The sequence below is a fragment of the Haliotis cracherodii genome, unplaced genomic scaffold (genome assembly GCF_022045235.1).
Source record: "Haliotis cracherodii isolate W230 unplaced genomic scaffold, xgHalCrac1.p SCAF_17, whole genome shotgun sequence".
Taxonomy (NCBI): domain Eukaryota; kingdom Metazoa; phylum Mollusca; class Gastropoda; order Lepetellida; family Haliotidae; genus Haliotis; species Haliotis cracherodii.
Window position 1 is genome coordinate 26,057,560 of NW_027266272.1, and position 25,817 is coordinate 26,083,376.

Genomic DNA, 25,817 nt, shown 5'->3' on the forward strand with positions numbered 1-25,817 from the left:
AAACATACTCACTCACTCAACCAAGAGAGCCTGACCATGCATAGTCGCCTTTTACGACAAGCATGGGTTGCTGAAGATCTATTCTACCCCTGATCTTCACTGGAATTAACACTGTTGATAGACACTGCCACATACACGCATCACACGGTTGTTAAGAGTGACTAGCTGAGGGTTGCTTTCGTTTTGTTTTTGCAGTATTTGAGTCGTATCACGGCGTGTTAAATCATGGGAGGAAAACCCGCAGTGCGTTTTAAATAGAGAATCTCACCAGAGTGTCTTTTGATATCAAATATATCAACACTCGTTGATAAAAGTGGGAAAACTCCGAGGCTTGCCGAGTGTTGATATATTTTATATCAAAAGACACGAGGGTGAGATTTTCTTTATCATCCAACATCATTCTTCCAACTTTTTCAGTTTGTAGACAGTAATAAACATTGTCTTAAGTGTAAAAAGTACTGCTAACAGCTTCAGTAGCAGAGCCATTGGTGATGTCATTTGATTGTGACGTCATAGTAACCAATGACATCACAATGGTCTGCAAAGCATTGTGATGCAATTTCATTGCAGCGATATCTACAGTGTTTAGAGTGACTATACTATGTGGCGATACAGTGTAGATATCGCTTGATCTCACCCAAGCGATATCTCCTGTGGGAGCCAGTTTTGGATGATAAACTGGTTTGACAAACAGTAGCTAACTGATAGCTCACTTGTGTGTGGACAGTCAACGAACAATAGTCTGACAATATGACAGAGCTGCACTTCAACCACTCATAAGCAGAAGCGATTCTAAACTCTCGAACAAAATTGTAACAAGTTTGGGTTTAACACCGCTTTGGACAGTATTCCAGTTATGGCACAGCGTGTCAGCTTGCTGTGGGACAGTGGGAGAAAAGCCCGAAGTGATTCAGTACTCAGACGTTTAACACTTTGGTGAAACCCACGAGCACGGGTATGGTGCTGACAAACCTAGAAACGGGGCGCCATGGAACACACTCCTGCACAGCGAATTGCGTAAAAATAAAACCCACCCCCACCCCCACCCCTTCTCCTACCCCCGCGCAATCAACGCTAAATGGAATGGGAGCCTGTAGCAGGGCTATATCTGTCTGTCAACCACGAAGGAATTACCCCTACAACCGCAGAACGTCTGAACTCGCATGTCAGTCCAGAAGGAAATATTCCAACTCCGTTGACCCGAGGGTATCTGTCTGATATAACAGCGCATGTTCACCACGCACATTACCCACGCGAGATTACACGAGATTTGATAGGCGTCCAGTTAGGTGGCGCGTGGTAAAAACAATATTATACTAGTTTCTCCACAAAGTCTCGTAATCCCTCGCGTATGACGTGAATTAGAGGCCATGTGTTCCGTTAATGAGATTAGAAGAGCACCTGCAAACGTTAAATTGACGGTTAAAGCCCAAGGGGGGATAACTCTGACTTATAGCTAACACATGACCTTGAAAGTTATTATTTTACTGCGAGATAGAGGCAGTTTTAAACTAAACATGATAAAGTAATTTGCTTTTCATAATCTTCAACCTGTCCCCAAACGTTGTTCCATGACAAGGCCTGTTACTCGATTCTTAAACAAATATATTCGTTATTAGATTAGTTTCAACGTCAGTTACATAAGAGACCGAGTGGAGCTTACATAATGGATAAAATCGTATAATGACAAGAAACGACGCCGTGCAGCTGAACATTAACGCCAATAAACCATTGATGGAGAATGAGCAGTATTATGTATATATAATATCGCCTATGCAATCATATATCATATGGTTATAAGATATCATACAAAACGTCAGGAAACGCCCATTTGTTGTCCCCAAAACATTTCTTTGGCTCCGTTCTTGAACAGAACAAAATTTGCGAGTTGGAAGCACTGATCCCTTCTTTAATATAAATCCAAGCACCATTGGCTTCAACTCAAGCACGATGAACGGACGCTTCAACCACTAGGCTAAGAGTGAGTGAGTGAGTGAGTGAGTATGGTTTTACGCCGTTTGTAGCAATATTCCAGCAATATCACGGCGGGGGACACCAGAAATGGGCTTCACACATTGTACCCATGTCGGGAATCGAACCCGGGTCTTCGGTCTGACGAGCGAACGCTTTAACCACTAGGCTACCCGGCCGCCCCACTAGGCTAAGAGACAAACTGCATTACAAAATATGGTGTAGTCATGTGGCCATATTTGACACATGACACGGAGGAAGAAGACAGAAAACATATCAGACTGACAGAGTTGTTGCACATGATTGATGCTCATGGTGTCAATCACTGGATTGCCTGGTCCAGACGCGATTATTTACAGACCGCCGTCATATAGCTGCAATATTTTTGCGTGGGTTTTAACCAACATATAAAAAAACAAACAAACAACATTTTTGGGACAAAATTGATACTACCAAGGTTCTCTTGTGAAACTATCAATGTAAGGGGTAGTTCGTCTAAAGCAAGGACGGCGTTTGGGGTAGTCTAGCGTCTGAAGTGTTGTCTCGTTATATCAATATTGCCCGGGAAGATCCGGATTAGAATAGGTCTTCAGCAACCCATGCTTGTCATAAGAGGCGACTAACGGGATCGGGTGGTCAGGCTCGCTGACTTGGCTGATGCATGTCATCGTATCCCAATTGCGTGGATGGATGCTCATGATGTAAATCACTGGATTGCCTGGTCCAGACTCGATTATTACAGCTGGAATATTGCTGAGCGCGGCGTTAATTAACAAACATACAAAACAAACAAATCATATCAATGACGCAGATTTCCTTCCACATGCGTCGAACGTGAGGCCAATTTCTGGTGTTCCCCACTATGACATGGTTTGAATATTACCAAAAGAGTCGTCATAAAACACAACTAACTCACTCACTCCACTGCAAGGCGTTGATTTGTTTCCGCGAACTAATTTAGCTTACGTGTCTAAATGTAAAGGTCAGCGCGTAGGTGAAAAATATCAGACACCCTTCGGGGTTTCTGTTCAGCTACCGTTAATGCAGACCTGAAGTCGCCCCTGTTTCCAAAATAGATCTAAAAACCATGACATAAAGAATCCGAGGTATTTTTATTCATTCTTCACTGGTGTGTTCCGACTGTATAAACAACTTCTGGAAAAAGTGACTCTATTTCATAATTTGTTTCATAAATTTTTGTTGTTGCATTTTAGTATGAGACGGACTTTTCAGTCACTGTTTGATGACATACAATATTTTTCTCTGAGAAGAAGCCGAACGGTTTTATCTGGCAACACATTTTTTTAGAACATCTATCGAATAATTACAGAAAACGGAAGGGAATATTATTTTCACGATTATTTTCTTAAAGATTAAATAACCATCTCTCATCCGCGGTATTTCATCTTGAAAAAAACCAAACAAACCAAAAGTATCCTGACTTTGTTGGTTTAACAGTATCTAGAACAGTTTCAAGACGTTTTTGTCACCGTCATTTCACGTTCGATCACTCAAGTTTGACAAATGGTCAAAGTGACTTTTCACTTAATGTGATTAATCATTCCAGCTAAACCAGATTTAATGAGATTCTGTCAACGTCCGCCTAAGTGCTTCCCTATTTTCGCCAATACTCACGTGACCTTTGACACATTAAATCACTAACCAATAAAGCTTACTAAAAGAAAATATAGTGAAATTATATTATAGATTCTCCCAAACTTATTTTTCGAAACATTTTTATTTCAGTAATGCCGATTTGGCTGACGTTTGGTGATACAACATTTGACTTGTGCATTGGGAATTTAGTTTAAAACCATCAATATTTGTCAAATTAAGTAAAAAGAGGCAGCGTAAACCTCGGACATGTAAATATCATATGCCTTATTATGTGCATTTTAGCATTGGTGTATTGGACAATGGAATTGTGCTTTGAGACAGATTAAATTTGATTCAGATATATGTTTGGTTCTTTTTATTATGTTTACCGACGCACAACGATATCACATCGGCCCTCTGTTACACCGTGACAGCTGTATTACTACCAAAGCTTTGTTACACAGCAACCACTGTATTAGCATCAACGCTATATGTTACACTGCCACAACAGTAATACCATCAACACTGCTACACTGCAAAAATGACATTACATCAACACTCCGTTATGCACAACATCAGTTTGAGGCGCCTCGATTCTGGCGTCGCTTTATTCTCTCCAGGAACCTATGACTTTTGGTTCGAATCCCAGATTCGCATTGATTTTGTGACTAGGTTTGTCAGCACCATATCAATACACAAAAGTTTTTGTTTCTTGTTTAACGCCGCACTCAGCAATATTCCAGCTACATGACGGCGGTCTGTAAATAATCGAGTCTGGACAGACAATCCAGTGATACATCCATCTTCCCGAGGCAAGTGAGTTAACTGACTATAAAAGCCCAGTTTCCACCCTGCCGAACTAGGCTGGTATTATGGAGTTACATTTTGGCTGGACTAACGAGTCTATGCATGGTCCAATCAAAATCGCGCAACGAAATCGAAATCCGGTTCCTGAACTGTTGTGCAGATTTCGGTCGATTGCAGGATTTGCAAAGCATGTGCACCGCCAACTCGTTGTCAACAGATATTTTCTAAATGTTTTCAGGTTTTTAATCAAGGTGCTCACGTGATTTGATGCATTTCGCGATGTAAGACCCGTTTTATCACATCATTGATCTTGATCCTCTTGACGCCATTTTGTTTGAGGCAAATGCAAGTGATACGAGAAGTGGAATCTCATTGGTCCATGGGAGAAGCTTAGAAGGGACATAACTCGTAATAGCCACTGGTCACTACGTTCGAGCCCAGGAATTCCAGCCGAGTTCGGCAAGGGTAGAAACTGGACTTTAGACTTTAAGTCAGTTAACTCACTTGCCTCGGGAAGATGTTGACATCATGCTCATCGATCCACGCTATTGACATCCAATCTACCAAGCCACCGAGCCTTACATCCAATCCATAAAAACGCCACTCACGACAAGCATAGGTAGTTGGGGACAAATATTCTTACCCGGCATCTTCACGGGTTGTTCAAGTACAAGTGTACTTACAAAGCGGGCAAAACAGACCTAATATACTAACTACGGCAACCATTCTCTGTGTTGATCCCTATAAACGATTTGACACTGACTTGTCACAACGCAGTAGTGTTTTCTTAACAGATCCCTGAATCGAAACATCCCCATGGACACCATGGCTTGCCGTAAAAGGTGACTATGCTTGTCGTAAAAGGCAACTATGCTTGTCGTAAAAGGCGACTAACGGGATCGGGTGGTCAGGCTCGCTGACTTGGTTGATGCATGTCATCGATACCAATTGCGTGGATGGATGCTCATGATGTCAATCACTGGATTGTCTGGTCCAGACTCGATTATTTACAGACCGCCATCATATAGCTGGAATATTGCCGAGTGCGGCGTTAAAACAACAAACAAACAAACCAACCAAACCTGTCATAATGTATTTCAATCGTGATCCAACAAAAACTGTAACAACATTCCCCCCCTGAACATCTACCTTCAAATATGTGTACATTTATATTTGGTCACGCAACTTTCATTCGGGTTCACATCATCGAGAGGGTACGGACTTTTCGCCGCCATTTCTAAGAGCAAAGGCGGAAAAACCAACATGGTCCGGTCGATAAGTGAACATAATGTTGCACTTCAGTAAACTGCGTTTATAACGAACACGCTTATAACGAACTGACCGATAAAACGAACTGTTGTTTTTGTCCCGTCCATTTGCTGTATATATGTTGTAAATATGCGTAAAACGAACGTCGGTTATAACGAACTATAATAAGGCTCCTTTGAGTTCGTTACAACCGTAGTTTACTGTATTCGTATTTAAAGGCGAGTGTCTTAGGAAGTGAATCATGTTGTATTTGCCGTTTGATCGTGACGCAAGCACGTTACTGAAGCAAATAAAGAGTGATGCAGATTTGGATGGGGGATCTGTTAGGAAAACACAATGGGAAAGCGCGTATCTTTGTAGCGACAAGTCAATATCAAAATCGTTTATAGGGAGCGGCACAGAGGTGCGGTTACCACAGCCTCTGGTATAGAAACTTTGTAAGTTCAGATAAATGTACAAAGCTTGACAATCAGATCAGTTTTGTTATGGAACCCACGCCTGGTTTTCTTACTGCCAATTTTGGTAGGTTATTTGTATTTTCTGGTCATTAATAATGCTAAATGCCAGTAAGATATTGAGTTCTTGTCAAACATGTCTGACCCTTTGCTTACAGATAGTCGCCTGTGTTAGTCTCCGATCCTGTGTCGCAACTGTTTTCAGCTCGCAGACATTAAGCCTCGGAGGAGGGAACTAAAAATTGTAATCTTGTCAGAAATATTAAATAACCTCTCAGAGATGATTGGTTGGTTGGTTTGTAGTTTAACGCCGCACTCAGCAATATTCCAGCTATATGACGGCGGCCTGTAAATTATCGAGTCTGGACCAGACAATTCAGTGATTAATATCATGAGCATCGATCCACGCAATTGGGATCAATGACATGCATCAACCAAGTCAGCGAGCCTGACCACCCGATCCCGTTAGTCGCCTTTTACGACAAGCAAAGTCACCTTTTACTGCAAGCATGGGTTGCTGAAGACCTATTCTACCCCGGAATCTTCACGGGTCACTCTCTAACTTATTCAACCTAGTTCACATCGCTATATGGCTGAAATATTGCCGATGCGATGTAAAATTAACTCACTCACTCACTCACGGGTCTCTCAGAGATGATTGAGCCTTTGAACATTGCATCGTGGTTCTGAATTGTGCCACTTTGGCCCGCTACGGGTCCTTCAGTCAGTGCTGACAAATCAACAGTCTTAATGAGGACAATATGGATTATATGCTTCTGCCACACCAAAGCGACGATTGAACCATTGAAAGTTGCATGTACTTATTACTGGACTGACCTAGCAAAATTTGAATTGGATACCGCGAGTGAGTTCAAATTTCAGAGGGGGCACGGGTGGCCCAGTCGTCTAAGGCGCCGCGATTCGCTGTGCAGAGTTGCGTCCCCTTGGCACGCCACAAACCTATGATTGTGGGTTCGAGTCCCGGTTCGCCCCAATTATGTTTCTAGGTTTGTCAGCACCATATCCGTGCTCGTGGGTTTCACCAAAGTGGTGAACGTCTACGACCTGTGTCACTTCGGGCTTTCCTCCCACATTAAGCTTACACGCCGCGATATAACTGGAATATTGTTAAAAGCGGCGTTAAACCCAACTCACTCACTCACTCACTCAAATTTCAGAATTTCAACCATAATGTGGCCTTGTTTGAAGTTTTGTACGGTTTAGCGTTGTTCTGCGTGGGTTGCCTAGCTGATGTTGGTAAGGATGACCATAGAATGATTGATGATGCACGGTAGAAGAAAAACAGATTTGTACTTTTAAATTTAGACATAAAATTATAGAAACAGAAATTGGATGCCGATTTATTTTTCTGGCGCACATTGACGCTGAAAAATGGAGTTGCTTGCGTGTTACTTGATCTGCCTCAGACTACAAAATCACGCCAGGGATGTAGACTATTAATATTCCTATCTGATGGTGTAAATTTAACTGCAAATATTCAGACTGCACGTATCATAAACATGCATTTATTTAGTATTTCAAGACATATTGGTAAAAAAAGTTTTTAATTTAGCAAATGCGTAAAACCTCCTTCAGTTTGTGTTTTGCTGGAATGTTTATAGATAACAATGTATCATAATTTCGGGCATCTCAAGATTGAATAAGACAGATGTTCAAACATATCAGAATACATCGTCATTTCATTCTTTGGCTTGTTTTACGGTTCTCCGATCTTAAACATCGAAAATGCCAACGGAATGAAAAAATCAGAATTACCAGGCTTTTCACCGACGACGGGAAGGAGTGAGTGAGTATGGTTTTAAGCCGTTTTTAGCAAAATTCAGCAGTATCACGACGGGGGACACCAGAAATGGGTTTGACACAGTGTACTCGTGGGGGGGATCGAACTGTGTCTTCAACGTGACGAGCAAACGCTTTACCTACATGGCTATCCCACCTTAACGTGTACGAAGGGGAGTTAACTCTGCAAGTTATAATGGGGAACACTGTCGCAATTTTCATCGACTCCAGTTTACAACATTTTATAACAAAGTTTGAAATTTGACGAGCGGAAGTCAATTACAAATGTGTTTTTTTTAGAAAAAGTTCACAGCTTTGTTTCTTCAGAGATTAGAAAGTTTCAGTGATAGCATTCAGCTTGCCTCGGAATGACACGACTTGTACCGTTATCTCTACCAACGTTAACACGAAATAACGTGGTGGCACGTGGTCCTGTGCACAGCCCACAGATCACAAATCAGGTGAGATTGGATGGGTGACAACTTTAAGCAGGTCTTCGGTCCTGAAACCACCCTCCCACCCCCCCCCCCCCTCCCCATGACTATGTTCGAAATGTGCCTCTGTTCACCCAGCAGTGAGTGGGTACCCGGTAGGATGAGATGGTAATGTGGCTGTTGACCTTCTAGCGCCTCACAGGCAGCTTGGGATGCATGCGCCCCAGGGAGCTGAGAATGAAAATCGAGTGCTCACAGATCCATTGACCGAGGTAATAATAGTGTAGCGCTATGAGCATCCACTTGGTGAATGGAATCTGGCACATTATAAATGCACTTAATATTATTATTATTAATATTAAATCATGCATATGTCTCCCGATGTATTTTTGGCACAATTTAATGACATTGGACATTATTCTGAACATCACGACCCAACGGACGTGTAAGATCGTACGCTATCGTATTATTCATATGTGTCCTAAAGCGATCTAAACGACAGCTTTAATGTAAAATATTCACAGGCATAACTGTCGTGAATATTTGTAGGTGTTGTTTTTCCGAGCGTTTCTCTCCCATAATGCATCTCGGTGGTCGACCTTTGCAGAGAAGGAGACTTCAAGTGCCTCTTTGATGAAGCGACGCTATCATTCACTTTGGAAAAAAATGTCAGTGTACCAGGCCGACAATCCAATAATCACCTTTATAAATTCACCAACTCTCCCTTCTTGACACGTAATTTACCCTTGTTTCTGTCAATGATAAAGTGCAGCCATCTTGGAAGTTGCCTTCTGGGAAATAACTTTATTGACAACAAATTTAAGGTTTACCACGACGTGGTGCTACTATTAAGTTACCCGGACTTAAGAACACGCACACGCACTGCAATTCACCATCTGTGTTTGTTTGTTTGTTGTTTTAACGCCCCACTCAGCAATATCACAGCTATATGACGGCGGTCTGTAAATAATCGAGTTTGCACCTGACAATTCAGTGATCGATATCATGAGCATCGATCCACACAATTGTCACACAATCAGATCAGAGAGCCTGACCACCTTATTCCGTCCGTCGCCTCTTACGACAAGCACGGTTGCTGAAGATCAATTCTGACCCGAATTCACCATCTAGTTCCGTATATACACCAGTTTGATTTTGAAATGTTGTATTCATCAAGTGAATCAAGATTTGAAACGAGACACAATGGCCTCCTACCGTGACGCTATCGACGTTATTGCTCGCTGTGTCGTTCCTTAACTCGCAGGATCTGTCGGCAATTGGTCCGAATCCGGTCGATTATAATCCGTGTGGTGTTTCATTAAAATGACAAACGGCTTCATCATTTTTTAATACAATAGCAATTATCGGTTGTAGACAATATCCTGAATTCAGCATACTCAGTCAGCGCTTCAAAACATGTCTTTGAAAGGAGGGACCCACAACATATTATTTTCAGCACATCCATCATCATCATCATCATCATCATCATCATCATCATCATCATCATCCCCATCCCCCTCCTCCTCCTCATTATTATTATCATTATTATCTTAAAATCACAGTAAACCCAGTGGGTAGCTTGGGTTCAACGCCTCTTTGAACAGCATTCCAGTTTTATCAGGTCGTGTCAGCTTAAAGTGGGAAGACCAAACTGTTCCTTGTCTTTGACGTTAACCCACGAACAGTGCTGAGAATCCTGACATCCCTAAGGGACGCTACTATGTACAGCGAATCGTGCATTAGACGATTGGGTTGAGGAATATTTACTTAAATCTTTTACAGTAGCAGAAATGAAACACTACGACGACTTCTGCATTGAGTTAGTGAGTGAGTGAACAGTTTGAACAGTTTGTCAGTTATAGCACAGCATGTCAGCTTGACGTGGGAGGAAAGCCCGAAGTAATGCAGGCTCTCGACATTTATATAATTAGTTACTAAATACCACATTTCGTGAAGCCCACTAGCACGGGACCACTGACGACAAACAGCGAATGTGTCTTTGACGACTATGTAGATATGGTGTAAAGGTGAACACACGTTTGTGCGATCAGGACCCCAAAATACTTACTGATTCTGAGTGGGATTCCGGACAGTTCGGACTCTTCGGACGCTTCAGTGTCTGGAAGGAAAAGAAGCAATTCTAAAGCTCACCTGGTCTTTATAGATCAAAGAAATAGATGAAGATGTTAACGGCAAAAATACACAGGTCAAACTAAAACTGTACACAAGACAAGTTAAGTGTACGTTTCTACACAACAGACACGCTCACAGTAGACTTATTCATCAAATTACGCGTTGATGTATGACTCACCCTGAATATTTCCAACATGGCTGCCCCGTGGAATTCTGTAAGGGGAACTCGCGATCGTGTTCTCGCATTCTCGGAACTCGACCTTTGGCAACAATCTAAATATGCCCAAAGTGCGAGAATGTGAGATCGCGAGAATGCGAGATTTCGTCAAAATCTGGCGTTCTCGCATTCCCCTGTTTTTTTTGTGTTTTTGTCTTAAGTCGAAAACGCGAGAATAGAATTTTGGATATGTTACATCTCGCAAAACTCGACTTGTCAAATCAGGCCACGAAACGACGAAATCCGTGACAACGTGACATTTCATTTTCTCGCGTTCTCGTACTTTTGGGAATTCACGGCTTGTTTCCGAAGGTCGAGACCGCGAGAATGTGAAAAAGCAATAATGGCCCTTACAGTATTCCATACTGCCATGACAGATCCCAACAAGCACGTTTAAATGACATAAAGGCTTAGATCATTCACGCAGATTTTCTGTTTCTTGGGCATTATGCATCAAATACTTCTTCACAATTACATTTACAGTAAAATATAGTTACGATTATTCAGAATCCAATAGCACTTATACATTTTTCAAAAATGTCATTATTCATTAAGAAAAGGTAATGTCTTCATAAAATAAAGATTCGAAAGTTTAGAGTCGTTTTGCAGGGCTCTAAATAAATTTCGAATTAAAATTGCACATTAATCTAGTCCAGTCGTGATGGTATTGCATAGTGTTTACGAGGTCACCTGTGACCCTGTCGTCTAACGCCGCAGAGTTGCGTCCCTTAGGTATAACTGAATCCTGTGTGGGTTCGAATCCCGGAATCTCCCTTATTATGTTTCTAGGTTTGTCAGCACCATACCCGTGCTCGTGGGTTTCACCGAAGTGGTAAACGTCTGAGACCTGAATCACCCTGTTACCCTGTCTGTTGCTCGGCATTAAGGGGCTAAAACAAGGACTGGTCGGCTCGGAGTCAGTATACTGTGTCTGAGTGGGGTATGCATGCTTAACTGCGGCATGGTATCTCAGTGAGCTAGCACTATAAATCGGCATCAGTCCGGACTAGTACAAGCAGCCACACACACACACACGTGCATGCACGTCGCTATATATGTGCAATAATCTTGGACGCGACCTTTAAACCCCATTTCACCTCACCTTATAACATACTTATATGGAATCATAACTCGGGTCAGTAACCATAGTAACTGTCTTATATCAATTTCCGTCTGTTGTTTTCACAGTTTGAAATGAAGTTCAAACTAAAAACTGGCTTTTCAAACTGGTTGTGATTACAAAACAATTTTCAAATTAAACTGGGAATTGAACTCATCCATATGCATTTCGTAGAGCGGTGGCTTGGGAGATGGTATCGTACACCTAGCGTGCAATTGTCATCGCTCTACAATCACACAGAACAAGTTTTCAAATTGGTTAGAAAAAAATGCTCTTTTAACAGCAATTTGTGAGTAAAATAAACATAGTGTTAACAGTTTCTCTTCCATCTCAACACACGTGCCTAACTGTAATAATTTTCAAAAATTTCAAACGTGTTATTATTTTACTTCGATAATGTTTGTTCCTAATACGAACTCAGATAACTCGGCGATTAATCTCTGTTGACAGTTGACATTGGCACAACCCCGAAAATTCGATTCATCCGTTGTTCTAAAAAGCGGAGTGCCGACATTCCATCACAGCGCCAAAATATAAACGTAAAATCCTGCGTGCACACTTTGCGCAATTCTGCACTGCTCGGATTTACATAGTATGGTTTGTTGGTTAATACCTACATAAGCGCAAAAAATAGACTGAAACCAGTTCTTTAGAAAACGTGACTAAGGGTCCAAGGTTGGACGGGCCAAGGTGAAAGTGAAAGACTTGTCGAGGATACATGCATTAATAGAAAATTTGGGGGCACGGGTGGCCCAGTCGTCTGAGGCGCCGCGATTCGCTGTACAGAGTTGCGTCCCTTGGGCACGCCAGAAACCTATGATAGTTGGTTCGAGTCCCGGTTCGCCCCGATTATGTTTCTAGGTTTGTCAGCACCATACCCGTGCTCGTGGGTTTCACCGGAGTGGTAAACGTCTACGACCTGCATCACTTGGGGCTTTCCTCCCACATTAAGCTGACAGGCCGTGATATAGATGTTAAAAGCGGCGTTAAACACAACTCATTCACTAATAGAAAATGTCATGCAAATAGTCGTATGTAGAACCATGCTCACCATGTTTAGACTGGCCATCTCCATAATCAAATAGCGAGTCTTTGGGACCATAGTTCCTGCCAGATACGTGTGGCCCATGCGTGGACATCGTCGATGACGTCATAACCGGTAAGTCCGCCCCACAAGTCGTGACCTCTTCAAGGGGGATGTAACTTAGTGCCTTCGTGTTATTAACGACTGAAAATAAAAATATCCTAGTAATTATAAGCCGTTTTGATGACCGACAATAAAAACAGACAAACGTGCATTGCCGACAAACCAGGAAGAGGATTAACTGATTTTCTGTCGGTGGTTTCTTGGAGAGATCGTTCACAACGTTTTCTTGTTAATGAAGTCGTGAAATTAACATTTGTACATTTCATCTTCCCAGACATCAGCGTCACATTCTTCGACCGATGTCAAAAATAGGAAAAGTAACCTGCTTGTAGTACTCGTTTTCAAGAATTCAATGAACTCATTATAAATGACAGTAGTATATTTCAGTCACAATATTATCACGGAATGGTTAAGGCCCTTCCTCAGTATATCGACCCTGAAGGGACACGTCCGACCGACCACAGACGTGATTTAACCGAGCTTTTGTCATTTGATGTCTATTTGTGCTGGCGCATGACATACAGTAACTGGTCCCCCATGAGATCTAAAGCACCAGCATCATACTCAGACATCTAAAGGGCTTTCTGTAAGCACAACGTGCCTCCTATGTTTATAGTTGCATCTCATAAATACGTCCAACAGACCTCTCAAATCAAAACTCATAACAATCGGACGTTTATTTGATAGAATACTTACTTGGGGCACGCAAGCGAGATGGCGGGGCCACACGTGAGGTTTAACGTCACAACAAGGTGGACGCTCTGTCTTAAAATGTATATAAAACTTCAACATGAAACTCACATTAATAATGCAGTTTATGGCTCTACCACATCTGATTAATCAGTATTGCGTCTCGTAATAACGAGGAATACAATACACCACTGATCAAAACAAACGTTCTCTTGATCGCGACCACGAATATTTAGTGTCACGGTAGCGCTCGTCTTAACGTTTGATGCAGACGGCAAGATGACGCATAGATGAAGCCAAGGCGACGGTTAGAATTCGGCTAGATTTCAGTTAGATGACGGCAAGATTAAGGTTAGATGTTGGTTAGATGACAGAAAAATGACGGTAAGATGAAGGCTAGATGACGGCAAGATGAAGGCTAGATGACGGCAAAATGACGGTAAGATGAAGGCTAGATGACGGCAAAATGACGGTAAGATGAAGGCTAGATGACGGCAAAATGACGGCAAGATGACGGCAAAATGACGGTAAGATGACGGCTAGATGACGGCAAAATGACGGTAAGATGAAGGCTAGATGACGGCAAAATGACGGTAAGATGAAGGCTAGATGACGGCAAAATGACGGTAAGATGAAGGGTAGATGACGGCAAGATGACGGCTAGATGACGGTAAGATGACGGCTAGATGACGGCAAAATGACGGCTAGATGACGGCAAAATGACGGTAAGATGAAGGCTAGATGACGGTAAGATGAAGGCTAGATGACGGCAAAATGACGGCTAGATGACGGCAAAATGACGGTAAGATGGCGGCTAGATGACGGTAAGATGAAGGCTAGATGACGGTAAGATGAAGGCTAGATGACGGTAAAATGACGGTAAGATGACGGCTAGATGACGGTAAGATGACGGCTAGATGACGGTAAGATGAAGGCTAGATGACGGCAAAATGACGGCTAGATGACGGCAAAATGACGGTAAGATGAAGGCTAGATGACGGCAAAATGAAGGCTAGATGACGGTAGGATGAAGGCTAGATGACGGTAAGATGACGGCTAGATGACGGTAAGATGAAGGCTAGATGACGGCAAAATGACGGCTAGATGACGGCAAAATGACGGTAAGATGAAGGCTAGATGACGGTAAAATGACGGTAAGATGAAGGCTAGATGACGGTAAGATGAAGGCTAGATGACGGCAAAATGACGGTAAGATGAAGGCTAGATGACGGCAAAATGACGGTAAGATGAAGGCTAGATGACGGTAAGATGAAGGCTAGATGACGGCAAAATGACGGCTAGATGACGGCAAGATGACGGCTAGATGACGGTAAAATGACGGTAAGATGAAGGCTAGATGAAGGCTAGATGACGGCAAAATGACGGCTAGATGACGGCAAAATGACGGTAAGATGACGGCTAGATGACGGTAAGATGAAGGCTAGATGACGGTAAAATGACGGTAAGATGACGGCTAGATGACGGTAAGATGAAGGCTAGATGACGGTAAGATGAAGGCTAGATGACGGTAAAATGACGGTAAGATGAAGGCTAGATGACGGCAAAATGACGGTAAGATGAAGGCTAGATGACGGTAAGATGAAGGCTAGATGACGGCAAAATGACGGCTAGATGACGGCAAAATGACGGTAAGATGACGGCTAGATGACGGTAAGATGAAGGCTAGATGACGGCAAAATGACGGCTAGATGACGGCAAAATGACGGTAAGATGACGGCTAGATGACTGTAAGATGAAGGCTAGATGACGGCAAGATGACGGCTAGATGACGGCAAAATGACGGCTAGATGACGGCAAAATGACGGTAAGATGACGGCTAGATGACGGTAAGATGAAGGCTAGATGACGGCAAGATGACGGCAAAATGACAGTAAGATGAAGGCTAGATGACGGCAAGATGACGGCTAGATGACGGTAAGATGAAGGCTAGATGACGGTTAGATGAAGGCTAGATGACGGTAAGATGACGGCTAGATGACGGTAAGATGACGGCAAGATGACGGCTAGATGACGGCAAGATGACGGTAAGATGAAGGCTAGATGACGGTAAGATGAAGGCTAGATGACGGCAAGATGACGGCTAGATGACGGCAGGATGATGGCTAGATGACGGCTAGATGACGGTAAGTTGACGGCTAGATGACGGTAGAATGACGGCTAGATGACAGCAAGATGACAGTTAGAGTGAGTGAGTGAGTATATGGTTTTATGCCAATTTTAGCAATATTCCAGCAATATCACGGCGTGGGACACTGATCACGGTTAGATGACGGTTAGATGAAGACAAGACGACAGCTAGATGATGGTTATATGACGGTACGATGACGGCAAGGTTACAGTTAGATGACGGTAAAATGACGGTAAGATGACGGCAAGATGACGGCTAGATGACGGCAAGATGACGGTTAGATGACGGCTAGATGACGGTAAGATGAAGGCTAGATGACGGCAAGATGACGGTTAGATGACGGTTAGATGACGGTAAGATGAAGGCTAGATGACGGCATGATGACGGCTAGATGACGACAGGATGATGGCTAGATGTCGGCTAGATGACGGTAAGTTGGCGGCTAGATGACGGTAAAGTGACGGCAAGCTGACGGCTAGATGACAGCAAGAAGTCAGTTAGAGTGAGTGAGTGAGTATATGGTTTTATGTCGATTTTAGCAATGTTCCAGCAATATCATTGCATGGGACACTGATGACGGTTAGATGACGGTAAGATGACAGCAAGACGGCGGCTAGATGATGATTAAATGACGGTTAGATGACGGTTAGGTGACAGTTAGATGATGTTAGATGACGGCTAGTTGACGGGTAGATGACGGTTAGGTGACAGTTAGATGATGTTAGATGACGGCTAGTTGACGGGTAGATGACGGTTAGGTGACAGTTAGATGATGTTAGATGACGGCTAGTTGACGGGTAGATGACGGTTAGGTGACAGTTAGATGATGTTAGATGACGGCTAGTTGACGGGTAGATGACGGTTAGGTGACAGTTAGATGATGTTAGATGACGGCTAGTTGACGGGTAGATGACGGTTAGGTGACAGTTAGATGATGTTAGATGACGGCTAGTTGACGGGTAGATGACGGTTAGGTGACAGTTAGATGATGTTAGATGACGGCTAGTTGACGGGTAGATGACGGTTAGGTGACAGTTAGATGATGTTAGATGACGGCTAGTTGACGGGTAGATGACGGTGAGGTGACAGTTAGATGATGTTAGATGACGGCTAGTTGACGGGTAGATGACGGTTAGGTGACAGTTAGATGATGTTAGATGACGGCTAGTTGACGGGTAGATGACGGTTAGGTGACGGCGAAGTGACGGTTAGATGATGGCTAGATGAAGGGGAGATGATGATTAGATGACGGCTAGATGACGGTTAGATGACGGCTAAATGACGGTTAGATGACGGCTAGATGAAGGTAGGATGACGGCTAGATGATGGTTAGATGACGGCAAGACGACGGTTAGATGATGGCAAGATGCCGGTTAGATGCCGGTAAGATGGCGGTTAGATGACGGCTAGATGACGGTAAGATGAAGGTTTGATGACGGCAAGATGACGGCTAGATGACGACAGGATGATGGCTAGATGACAGCAAGATGATACGGAGAGACGAACCTGGGCGAAACATGGCGGTAGGTAGCCCCGTGGTAACAACGACCTCTCGTTACGCCTAAGATCCGGGTTCAATACCCTACTAATTTACATTATGAATCCGATTGTTGGTGTCCCGGTCGTGATATGCCACCCACTCACCCCAAGCAGAGCAGACACTAAGAATTGCGCTCACGGTATAACACGGCACACAGTTAGTTGAACCATCCAAATAAACTCGCCTCTCTCACGCCGGGGGCGGTCGAGTAGCCTAGTGGTTAAAGCGTTCACTCGTCACGCAGAAGACCCGGGTTCGATTCCCTATTAATTTACATTATGAATGCGATTATTAGTGTCATGGTCGTTATATGGCGCCCTCTCACCCCAAGCAGAGCAGACACTAAGAATTGCGCTCACGGTATAACACGGCACACAGTTAGTTGAACCATCCAAATAAACTCGCCTCTCTAACGCTGACTCCGACCATTTCCAAGTAAACATCACCTACCGCATCCATGACGTCCACAAGATTATGGATATGACGTGCGGACGGCACATAAACTTGTAGAAACATATTACTTACATAGTCCAGACTGGGTTATGTCTTTCAGTGCCCCATTAAGTTTCTCTATCTTTTAAATCATGCCAAGTAGGATGTGTAACTGACATTTGTATATGATAATATATAAAATCATAATATCCTTACACAATACCTGTGTCTTTGATCTTTCAATAATTCTGACAGTCATACAGCGCCAACACTCCGACGATTCTCTAATCAGGCAGCTGTTGTTTTAAATGATTTGGTATAATAGTCAGCCAGCCTTGAATTAATACCAATCATCTTCCTGTGATTGATAGGCAAGATCTTCTGCGCTCGTTTAGGGTAAAAATAAGTTAACAACTGTCTACGTTGCTAATCACGCTATCGACCGTTAACTGTTTAGCTGCTGCTGTTTCTGTCTGTGCCGCCATCTTGCACTATCCATCTTCCTGACAGTGTCAAAGCTCGTGGCATCTATTCTCTGGGTTGCCTTTTCTATGGTGCAGTGGATAGAGCGTCTGGCAGAAGAACGGAATGGCGGTGGTTCGATCCCCGGCAGCGTCATATCCAAAAAGACGTTAAAAGATGGTACTTGTTTTTATGTTTTTCGTCTGCCTGACGCTCGGGATATTGTGGAAAAAATAATGACTAGTAGGTTCGGAGTCAGTATACTGTGTCTGAGCGGGAGTGGAGTATCCGAGGTGAACTGGGACATGGTATAAAAGTGGGCCGTTTAACTGGCATTAGTCCACACACACGCACGCAAGCACGCACGCACGCACGCACACGTCGCTACGTAAATGCCGACGTTATAACGCGATGTTAACTGTCTCCCATTTCAACTCAATCGCCTTACGACAGTCGACAACTCCAATGCTCCAACAAAGACACATACGGAGGTTGTAGCTCTAAGATCGCCTTGGGTTTGTTTCGGATTTTACGTCGCTTTTAGTAACTTCATACCTCAGCTCTAAGTTTTGTTTGTTTGTTTGTTGTTTAACGCTGCCCTCAGCAATATTACAGCTATGTGACGGCGGTCTGTAAATAATCGAATCTGGATCTGACAATTCAGTGATTGACATCATGAGCATTGATCCACGCAATTGAGATACGATGACATGCGTCAACCAAGTCAGCGAGCTTTATCACCCGATCCCGGTAGTCGCCTCTTACGACAAGCACAGTCGCCTTTTAGGGCAAGCATGGGTTGCTGAAGACCTATTCTACCCCGGATCTTCACGGGTCTCAGGACTATGTACTACTGTTGAAATCGAACCCGGGTCTTCGGCGTGAAGAGCGAACACTCAAACCACCAGACTACCCCACCGCCCACTTCAAGCGAGTTTGCGAAACTTGTACAATTATTCCTATCATGGCTGTGGAATCTCCACACTAATTCAGCCCGGGGCACCGACAGACGCTTCATCCAGATGCAAATGTAATCTATTTATCGTTTCAGGCTTGTCTGTTGACAGATTATCCTACTGCATAGTTGGATCAACACTGACGAGGTCCAATATACAGCTGTGTTTTACCTGCACGCACGGGTTTAGCGTCTTGCGAGGGCTGCAATTGTGGCCTTGTTGACGTGCAACGTGGAAGGGGTCTTTCACTTTCACAGACCACCTCGAATGACAAGACGTGAGAAATACACTTGTTCCAACTTTCAAATGCAGTATTGATTGTGGTAGTTTGATTTAATTGGGGCAGACAATTCATTGTCTGCGATAGTTCATTATGACTCTGATCGTGGTAGTTCATTATGACTGCGATGATTCTTCATGACTGCGGTAGTGCATTATGACTGTGGTTACTATTTGTGACTGGGGTGGTTCATTATGACTGCAGCAGCTAATTGTGCCTGCAATGTCATTAAAATCAGTTCATGAATACATCCCATTACGGGTCACGTCAGAACGACCTTTCGTCCGACCAATCAGAGCGTCGCTTACCAGATCGGGAAAGTGACGGTCGGAACGTGTTTACTTATCGTGCAACATTGAAACGTTTAACACGGGGTATACCGAACGAGGGTTTCGCGCTTTGCGACTGAGCATCTCTTGCTTCAGTGGGATGAACATTTGAACGGAAGAGACTTTGTATTACCCGTGGGAAGTACTGCCATGCAATTAAGGCCATCTGTTAACCATTCCAGAATGGTCTTCTGTTCATTTTTTTTTATTTCATTGTAAGTTATTTTTACAAAATATGTTTCGAGGTTCAGGCGCTAGTGAGACACTAGTGCCGAAAGCTCGAGAAAGCTGCGTTCTGATTGGATAATGTCGATTTCTTGTGAGTCATTCCATTGGTCGGTCAAAGTTCGCGAAAGGTCGGCCTGACGTGACCCGTAGTGGGATGTCCTCAGATCTTTGTTGAGCGGTAACGAGAACTAAGATCTGATTTTAATGAGAGTGTTGTAAATACGACAGATAATTGTGACTGCGGTAATTTAACGTGACTGCAGTAATTCATATGAACTACAAGAGTTCATTACTGGGGGTACTTTCAAGTAAACTCGGAAGCAGTCCATTAGCCGGGATTTCCCCAATGCCTCCAAAATATTATATAAACATTCCATATAATTCAAGTCCGAAAACATGACTTCATGACCTTGAACTAAATCGAGATAAACCAATTACATGTCGCGAGGGTGACCAAGTAAAAGTGCAACAGTAAATGTCAATGGATGATGCAAACAGGTTTCACAATAACATCAAAGGCCTTGACCTTTACCTTGGCCTTGACCTTGGCTGGACATGCCACCAAGATAAGTGTGGCGGGATATCCATATATCAGTAGTTAAATGCAGATGTATAGTGTAGAGGTAACCACACCTGTACAGCCATGTTTTACAAAAATACTGACCTTGACCTTTGACTAATCTTAACCAAAATCATTTCAAATCAGGGTCCCACCACAGAGGTGGAATCTGCCAAGTTCGGTGGTAAATGCATTAATTACATTTTAAAAAACGTTTTAGTATGATTTTTTCATTCACTTGACCTTGACATTAGACCTTCTCATAATTTTTGCCAAACGTATTCCCAAATCCTATATGGAAGAAATCAGTTGATTAATAATATCCAACATCAACAATCTTTCTGTAACAGACACTCGGTAGAAGAAGTTTCGTCGACGGCGGTAAAATTCCGACAAAACCTAACAACAACCCATGGTGTAGTCCAAGACAACGTGATAGCAAGAGTTCAACTCGATCGTGGTGAAAGCAAGATTGATCAATAGAGTCATAAAAAGTAGCAAAATTCGAGAAAACAATTGAAAGCTCACCTGTATAGGAGACCAAGAACCTGTCGGACAGGTCTTCGATGGCAGGAGGCAGGAAACTAGTGATGTATACATCGCCGCAGGATTCTATCTTCTGATTGACCTTCTTCAAGTCACAGAAGGATCTGATGCGGGAGCTCTTAGTTCGGCATTCTGTATAGCGGACCTGCAGAAACTGGGTGTTACAGTTCGGCATTCCTGCTTTTCTGTACGCGAGATGAACAGTGACCATGACCGTTGTACCCGTATGTTGCCTTATCAGCCAATAACATTGTCTGGATGGCATCCCGGAATCTGTGGTACTAATGTACCCAGGGTTCATCATCACTCCAAAACGACTGGTCAGTTCCTTGTAGTTCCGGTCGCACGAATTTTCTATCCTGTGTCCTAGAAGATAAATATGTTTAGACTTTATTGAACAAGTAGCCAACTAACCAACAACCAGCCAAGCAGACAACCAACCACTAACCAAACAACCAACCACCAACCAAACAACCAAACAAACAACAAACAAGCAAACAAACCGAAATGAGGAGCCAAACAATTTGTTTCCGGAGAAATTTATTTTACATGCGATTTTCTTGATGCAAAATCATTTTGTGCAGTATTTCCTGGAAATAGATATTTTTGTCAAAACAATTTACTTGGATCTTACATACATCATTGGTAGCGGTGAATTATTCCAACCCGGAAACCAGACATGGAAATACAACTCATGCGCTAAATAGTGTTGTAATTTGATCCAAATCAGTACGGTTTACTGGACCAGGTCCAAAGGACATGCTGGGAAATGCTGGATGAAGGGTTAATACAGCTGTTCCGACGACGAGATCTATGGCATGAGCGAGTCAGATTGCGACTGAAATTATCATGAGACGGCCCCTCTAACGCTGTCATTTCCCCTACCACAGAACGTGCAGTGCATGCGTGCTTGCGCTATTCCTTCCACGGTTTGTCCCCCTACGTGTCATGTACACATTTCTATACAAAATTACATGATAGTTTCTTAAAGAACTTCATCCGTCATGGGTCTTAAATTAAACAAAATTCCGATTTTGTTGGGTACAGGGTATTCATGGTCAAGTACCGTATTGATGTTTCATACACTTTTCTGGATTTCGAGTTATTTTGCAATTCATCGTTCTCATTTGGAGTCAAACGGACTGTAGTTCCCCCGATTATGTTTCTAGGTTTGTCAGCTCCATACCTCCATACGAATCACCGAGTTTCCCTATAGCTGCTACCACCCACCGCCACGAAGAGAGACGGACATATACATGTAGGAATGAGTGCTGTGCGTCCCTCCGGCAGTCACATTTCGTTTGCAGAGCATTACTCAAAGACAACCACCCCAGCAGGACTCCAAGTCCCACATTTGGAGTCTTCATCCTCGGATCCTAACAGGTCTACACTGAGCATAATCTTTGTCGTAGGACACAATGTAGTATCCAGGTAGGAGAAATGTATTACGAAACAAGCTAGGAGATATTACCAAATTAGAACTGATGTTCTGCCAGTTGTAGCCATCAACATATCTCGCATCCAATGCTTGTGGTAGAGCCGAAAATGTTTGTTGTAAGAGGCAACTAACGGGATCGGATGGCTCACTGATTTGGTTGATGCATGTCATCGTATCTCAATCGATGAACGACGCACATGATATCAATCAGTGAATTGTCTGATCTAGGATCAATTATTAAAGACCGCCGTCGTATAGCTGTAATATTGCTGAGTGCGGCGTTAAACAACAAACAAACAACCATTTTTATATCTGTTTACAGTTTCAGCAGCAACTGATGAAGCACATAGCTCACACATCACACAAGGTCGTGAGGCCTGATTTGGGATATCATCAGTAACAAGCAGAGGAAGGAACAATAAACTGTCCAAAGTTGTACAAATAATCCCCTTCCTTGGTAGGTTTAACTTCAGGTTATGTAGTTCAAGTAACGCCAAGGGGTCGCGGGTGGCCCAGTCGTCGATGGCGCAGTTATTCGATGTGCAGAGTTGCGTCCCTTTGGCATGCCAGAAACCTTTGATCGTGGTTCGAATCTCAGGTTGACTTGATTATGTTTATAGGTTTGTCAGCACCATACCCGTGAGTTTGTCAGCTCGTGAGTGAGTGAGTTAAATTTTAAGTCACATCGGCAATATTTCAGCCATATCGTGACTATCAATAGTTAAACATAATACCTATATTGAAATTTGTATAAAAACCTGTCAACGAAGGACAGTAAAATTACTAGATTCATCACAGAAAAAGATATAAAACTAGTATGGAATTATAAAAGAGAATAGTACTATACATAACGATACAAGATAAAAACAGGCTATAGGTCGCCAGCAGCTGAAGGTAGACCACCATGCTAGGGTCCATGGGGACTTACAGTACTTTTGCTACCTGCATGGACCCCAGCCGGATTTACATCATCCCTTCAGCTGTTGGCGATTATGACAAATTTAGCCAAAGTTTGTCAGCTCGTGGGTTTCACCAAAGTGGTACACGTCTGAGACCTACATCACTTCGTGCTTGCTCCCACATTCGGCTGACACGCTGTGATATAACTGAAACGCAACTCACTTACTGGTACAGCTGCATATAAAAGTGATGTATTTAGTATGAACCCACTTGATCAAATTGGGTTAGCCTAGTGGTTAACGTGTTCGCTCGTCACGCCGAAGACCAGTTTTCGATTTCTCACGCAGGTACAATGAGTGAAGCCCATTCTGGACGCCCCGTCATGATATTGCTGGAGTATTGCTAAAAGTGGCACAAAACCATACTCACTCACTCAAGTCGAATATGACTACGACCTGAAACTAAGTTTCCATATGGTTCCACTACTTCAATGAGTGATTGAAAGTTGTTTCACGCCAAAGTAAAAATCAAGCCATATCACAGTTCATTAAATAATCGTGTCTGGACCAGACACACCACTATCCGAAAACAGTAAGTGAGTGAGTTTGATTTTACGCCGCTTTTAGCAATATTCCAGCAATATCACGGCGGGTGACACCAGAAATGGGCTTCACTCATTGTACCCATGTCGGGAATCGAACCCGGGTTTTAGACGTGACGAACGAACGCTTTATTCACTAGGCTACCCGACGCGGATGCTTAGCATTGGTTGCTATTCTACCCCGGATCTTCACGGGTCTATTGTACCCCGGATCTTCACGGGTCTACTCTACCCCGGATCTTCACGGGGTCTACTCTACCCCGGATCTTCACGGGTCTACTCTACCCCGGATCTTCACGGGTCTACACTACCCTGGATCTTCAAGGTTCTACCCTACCCCGGATCTTCACGGGTCTACTCTACCCCGGATCTTCACGGGTCTACTCTACCTCGGATCTTCACGGGCTACACATTCAATATCATTACGACAGGTCTACCTGTTTAAACCAGCTCACTATGATAAATCGAGTGAGTGAGTGACTATGGTTTTACGCCGCTTTTAGCAATATTCCAGCAATATCACGGCGGGGGACACCAGAAATGGGCTTCACTCATTGTACCCATGTCGGGATTCGAACTCGGGTCTTCGGCGTGACGAGCGAACGCTTTAACCACTAGGCTACCCGACCGCCCCCACTATGATAAAGAGATTTCAACGACTCTGCAAGTAAGGTCTCAAAGCTACTCTGAACTGTATGTCAGTTATCTCCATGCATTGACGCTTGGCTGGTATGTTAATATCTCCTGGAGATACATAATATTTTTTGCGCTGAAGCCTTATTTTTTGTAATTCATTACAACTATGCAAACCTTTTGATCAAGCGAAAGTAGCAGTTAATTACCACACTTCGTATTCCAGAATCTACACATAGGAACACACTACTTTCATATGCATCTCTCACTGGCAAAAGTCAATTCTCCTTCACGCCCTGGGTGGTTTAATAATCGTTAGAAAAACACCGAATGGAGATCCATATCATATTAATTATCCATAACTGTCGAAATGACCTGGGGCTATTGTGATTATTTTGCTGTTTCGGTGCGTGCATCTCTGTTCTTGTAATAAATAATTCGACACGGCGACTCTATCAGAAACGCGAGGACGCTCGAATAAAATTTACGTCATTAAATTCAACGTCTCACGAGGTTTGAGTAGGTCAAAAGTTATCGTCCTTTCTGCATCTCGTTTCTAGAGGAAGGTGCTCGCGTTAATTAACGTCGTCTTTGCACGCGTTTTTTTAGTTTTTAGCGTGTCACTTACTATACCAAGCTTGAAGAGGGTGGAAAACCCGAGATCATGCAGGCCTTAGACATTTGCCACTTTGGTGAAAACCATGAGCACGGGTATGGTGCTGACAAACCTATAAACATAAACATATTGTCAAATCAAACTGGGATTCGAACCACGATCAAAGGTTGCTGGCATGCCTAAGGGGCGCAACTCTGCACATTGAATTGCGATGCCTTAGACGACTGGGCCACCCGTGACCCCTTGAACTACTTAACTGAAGTTAAACCTACCAAGGAAAGGCTTTATTTGTACAACTTTGGACAGTTTATTGTTCCTTCCCCTGCTTGCAACTGATGATATCCCAAGTCAGGATTCATGGCCTTGTTGTGTGATATATGAGCCATGTGCTTCATAGCCAGCTGCTGAAACTGTACACAGCTTTGTTACGGGCTACAACTTGCCATGCTGGACCAGTAATTCGTTCTTAAATGGGAATATCTCCAGGTAATATCGTCAATAGATTTCCC

At 43.2% G+C, this 25,817-nt stretch overlaps 1 protein-coding gene across 1 annotated transcript in view; it reads right to left on the reverse strand.

Annotated features, from left to right (window-relative positions):
• The window catches only part of LOC139465017 (uncharacterized), a 179,300-nt gene that overhangs the window by 16,522 nt on the left and 136,961 nt on the right, over nt 1–25,817 (reverse strand). The window contains exons 5-7 of the mRNA XM_071246684.1: nt 21,103–21,486; nt 12,854–13,030; nt 10,401–10,451 (exon numbers count right to left, since the gene is read on the reverse strand). Coding sequence (XP_071102785.1) covers nt 10,401–10,451; nt 12,854–13,030; nt 21,103–21,486 — 612 coding nt within the window. The remainder of the gene's footprint in view (nt 1–10,400; nt 10,452–12,853; nt 13,031–21,102; nt 21,487–25,817) is intronic.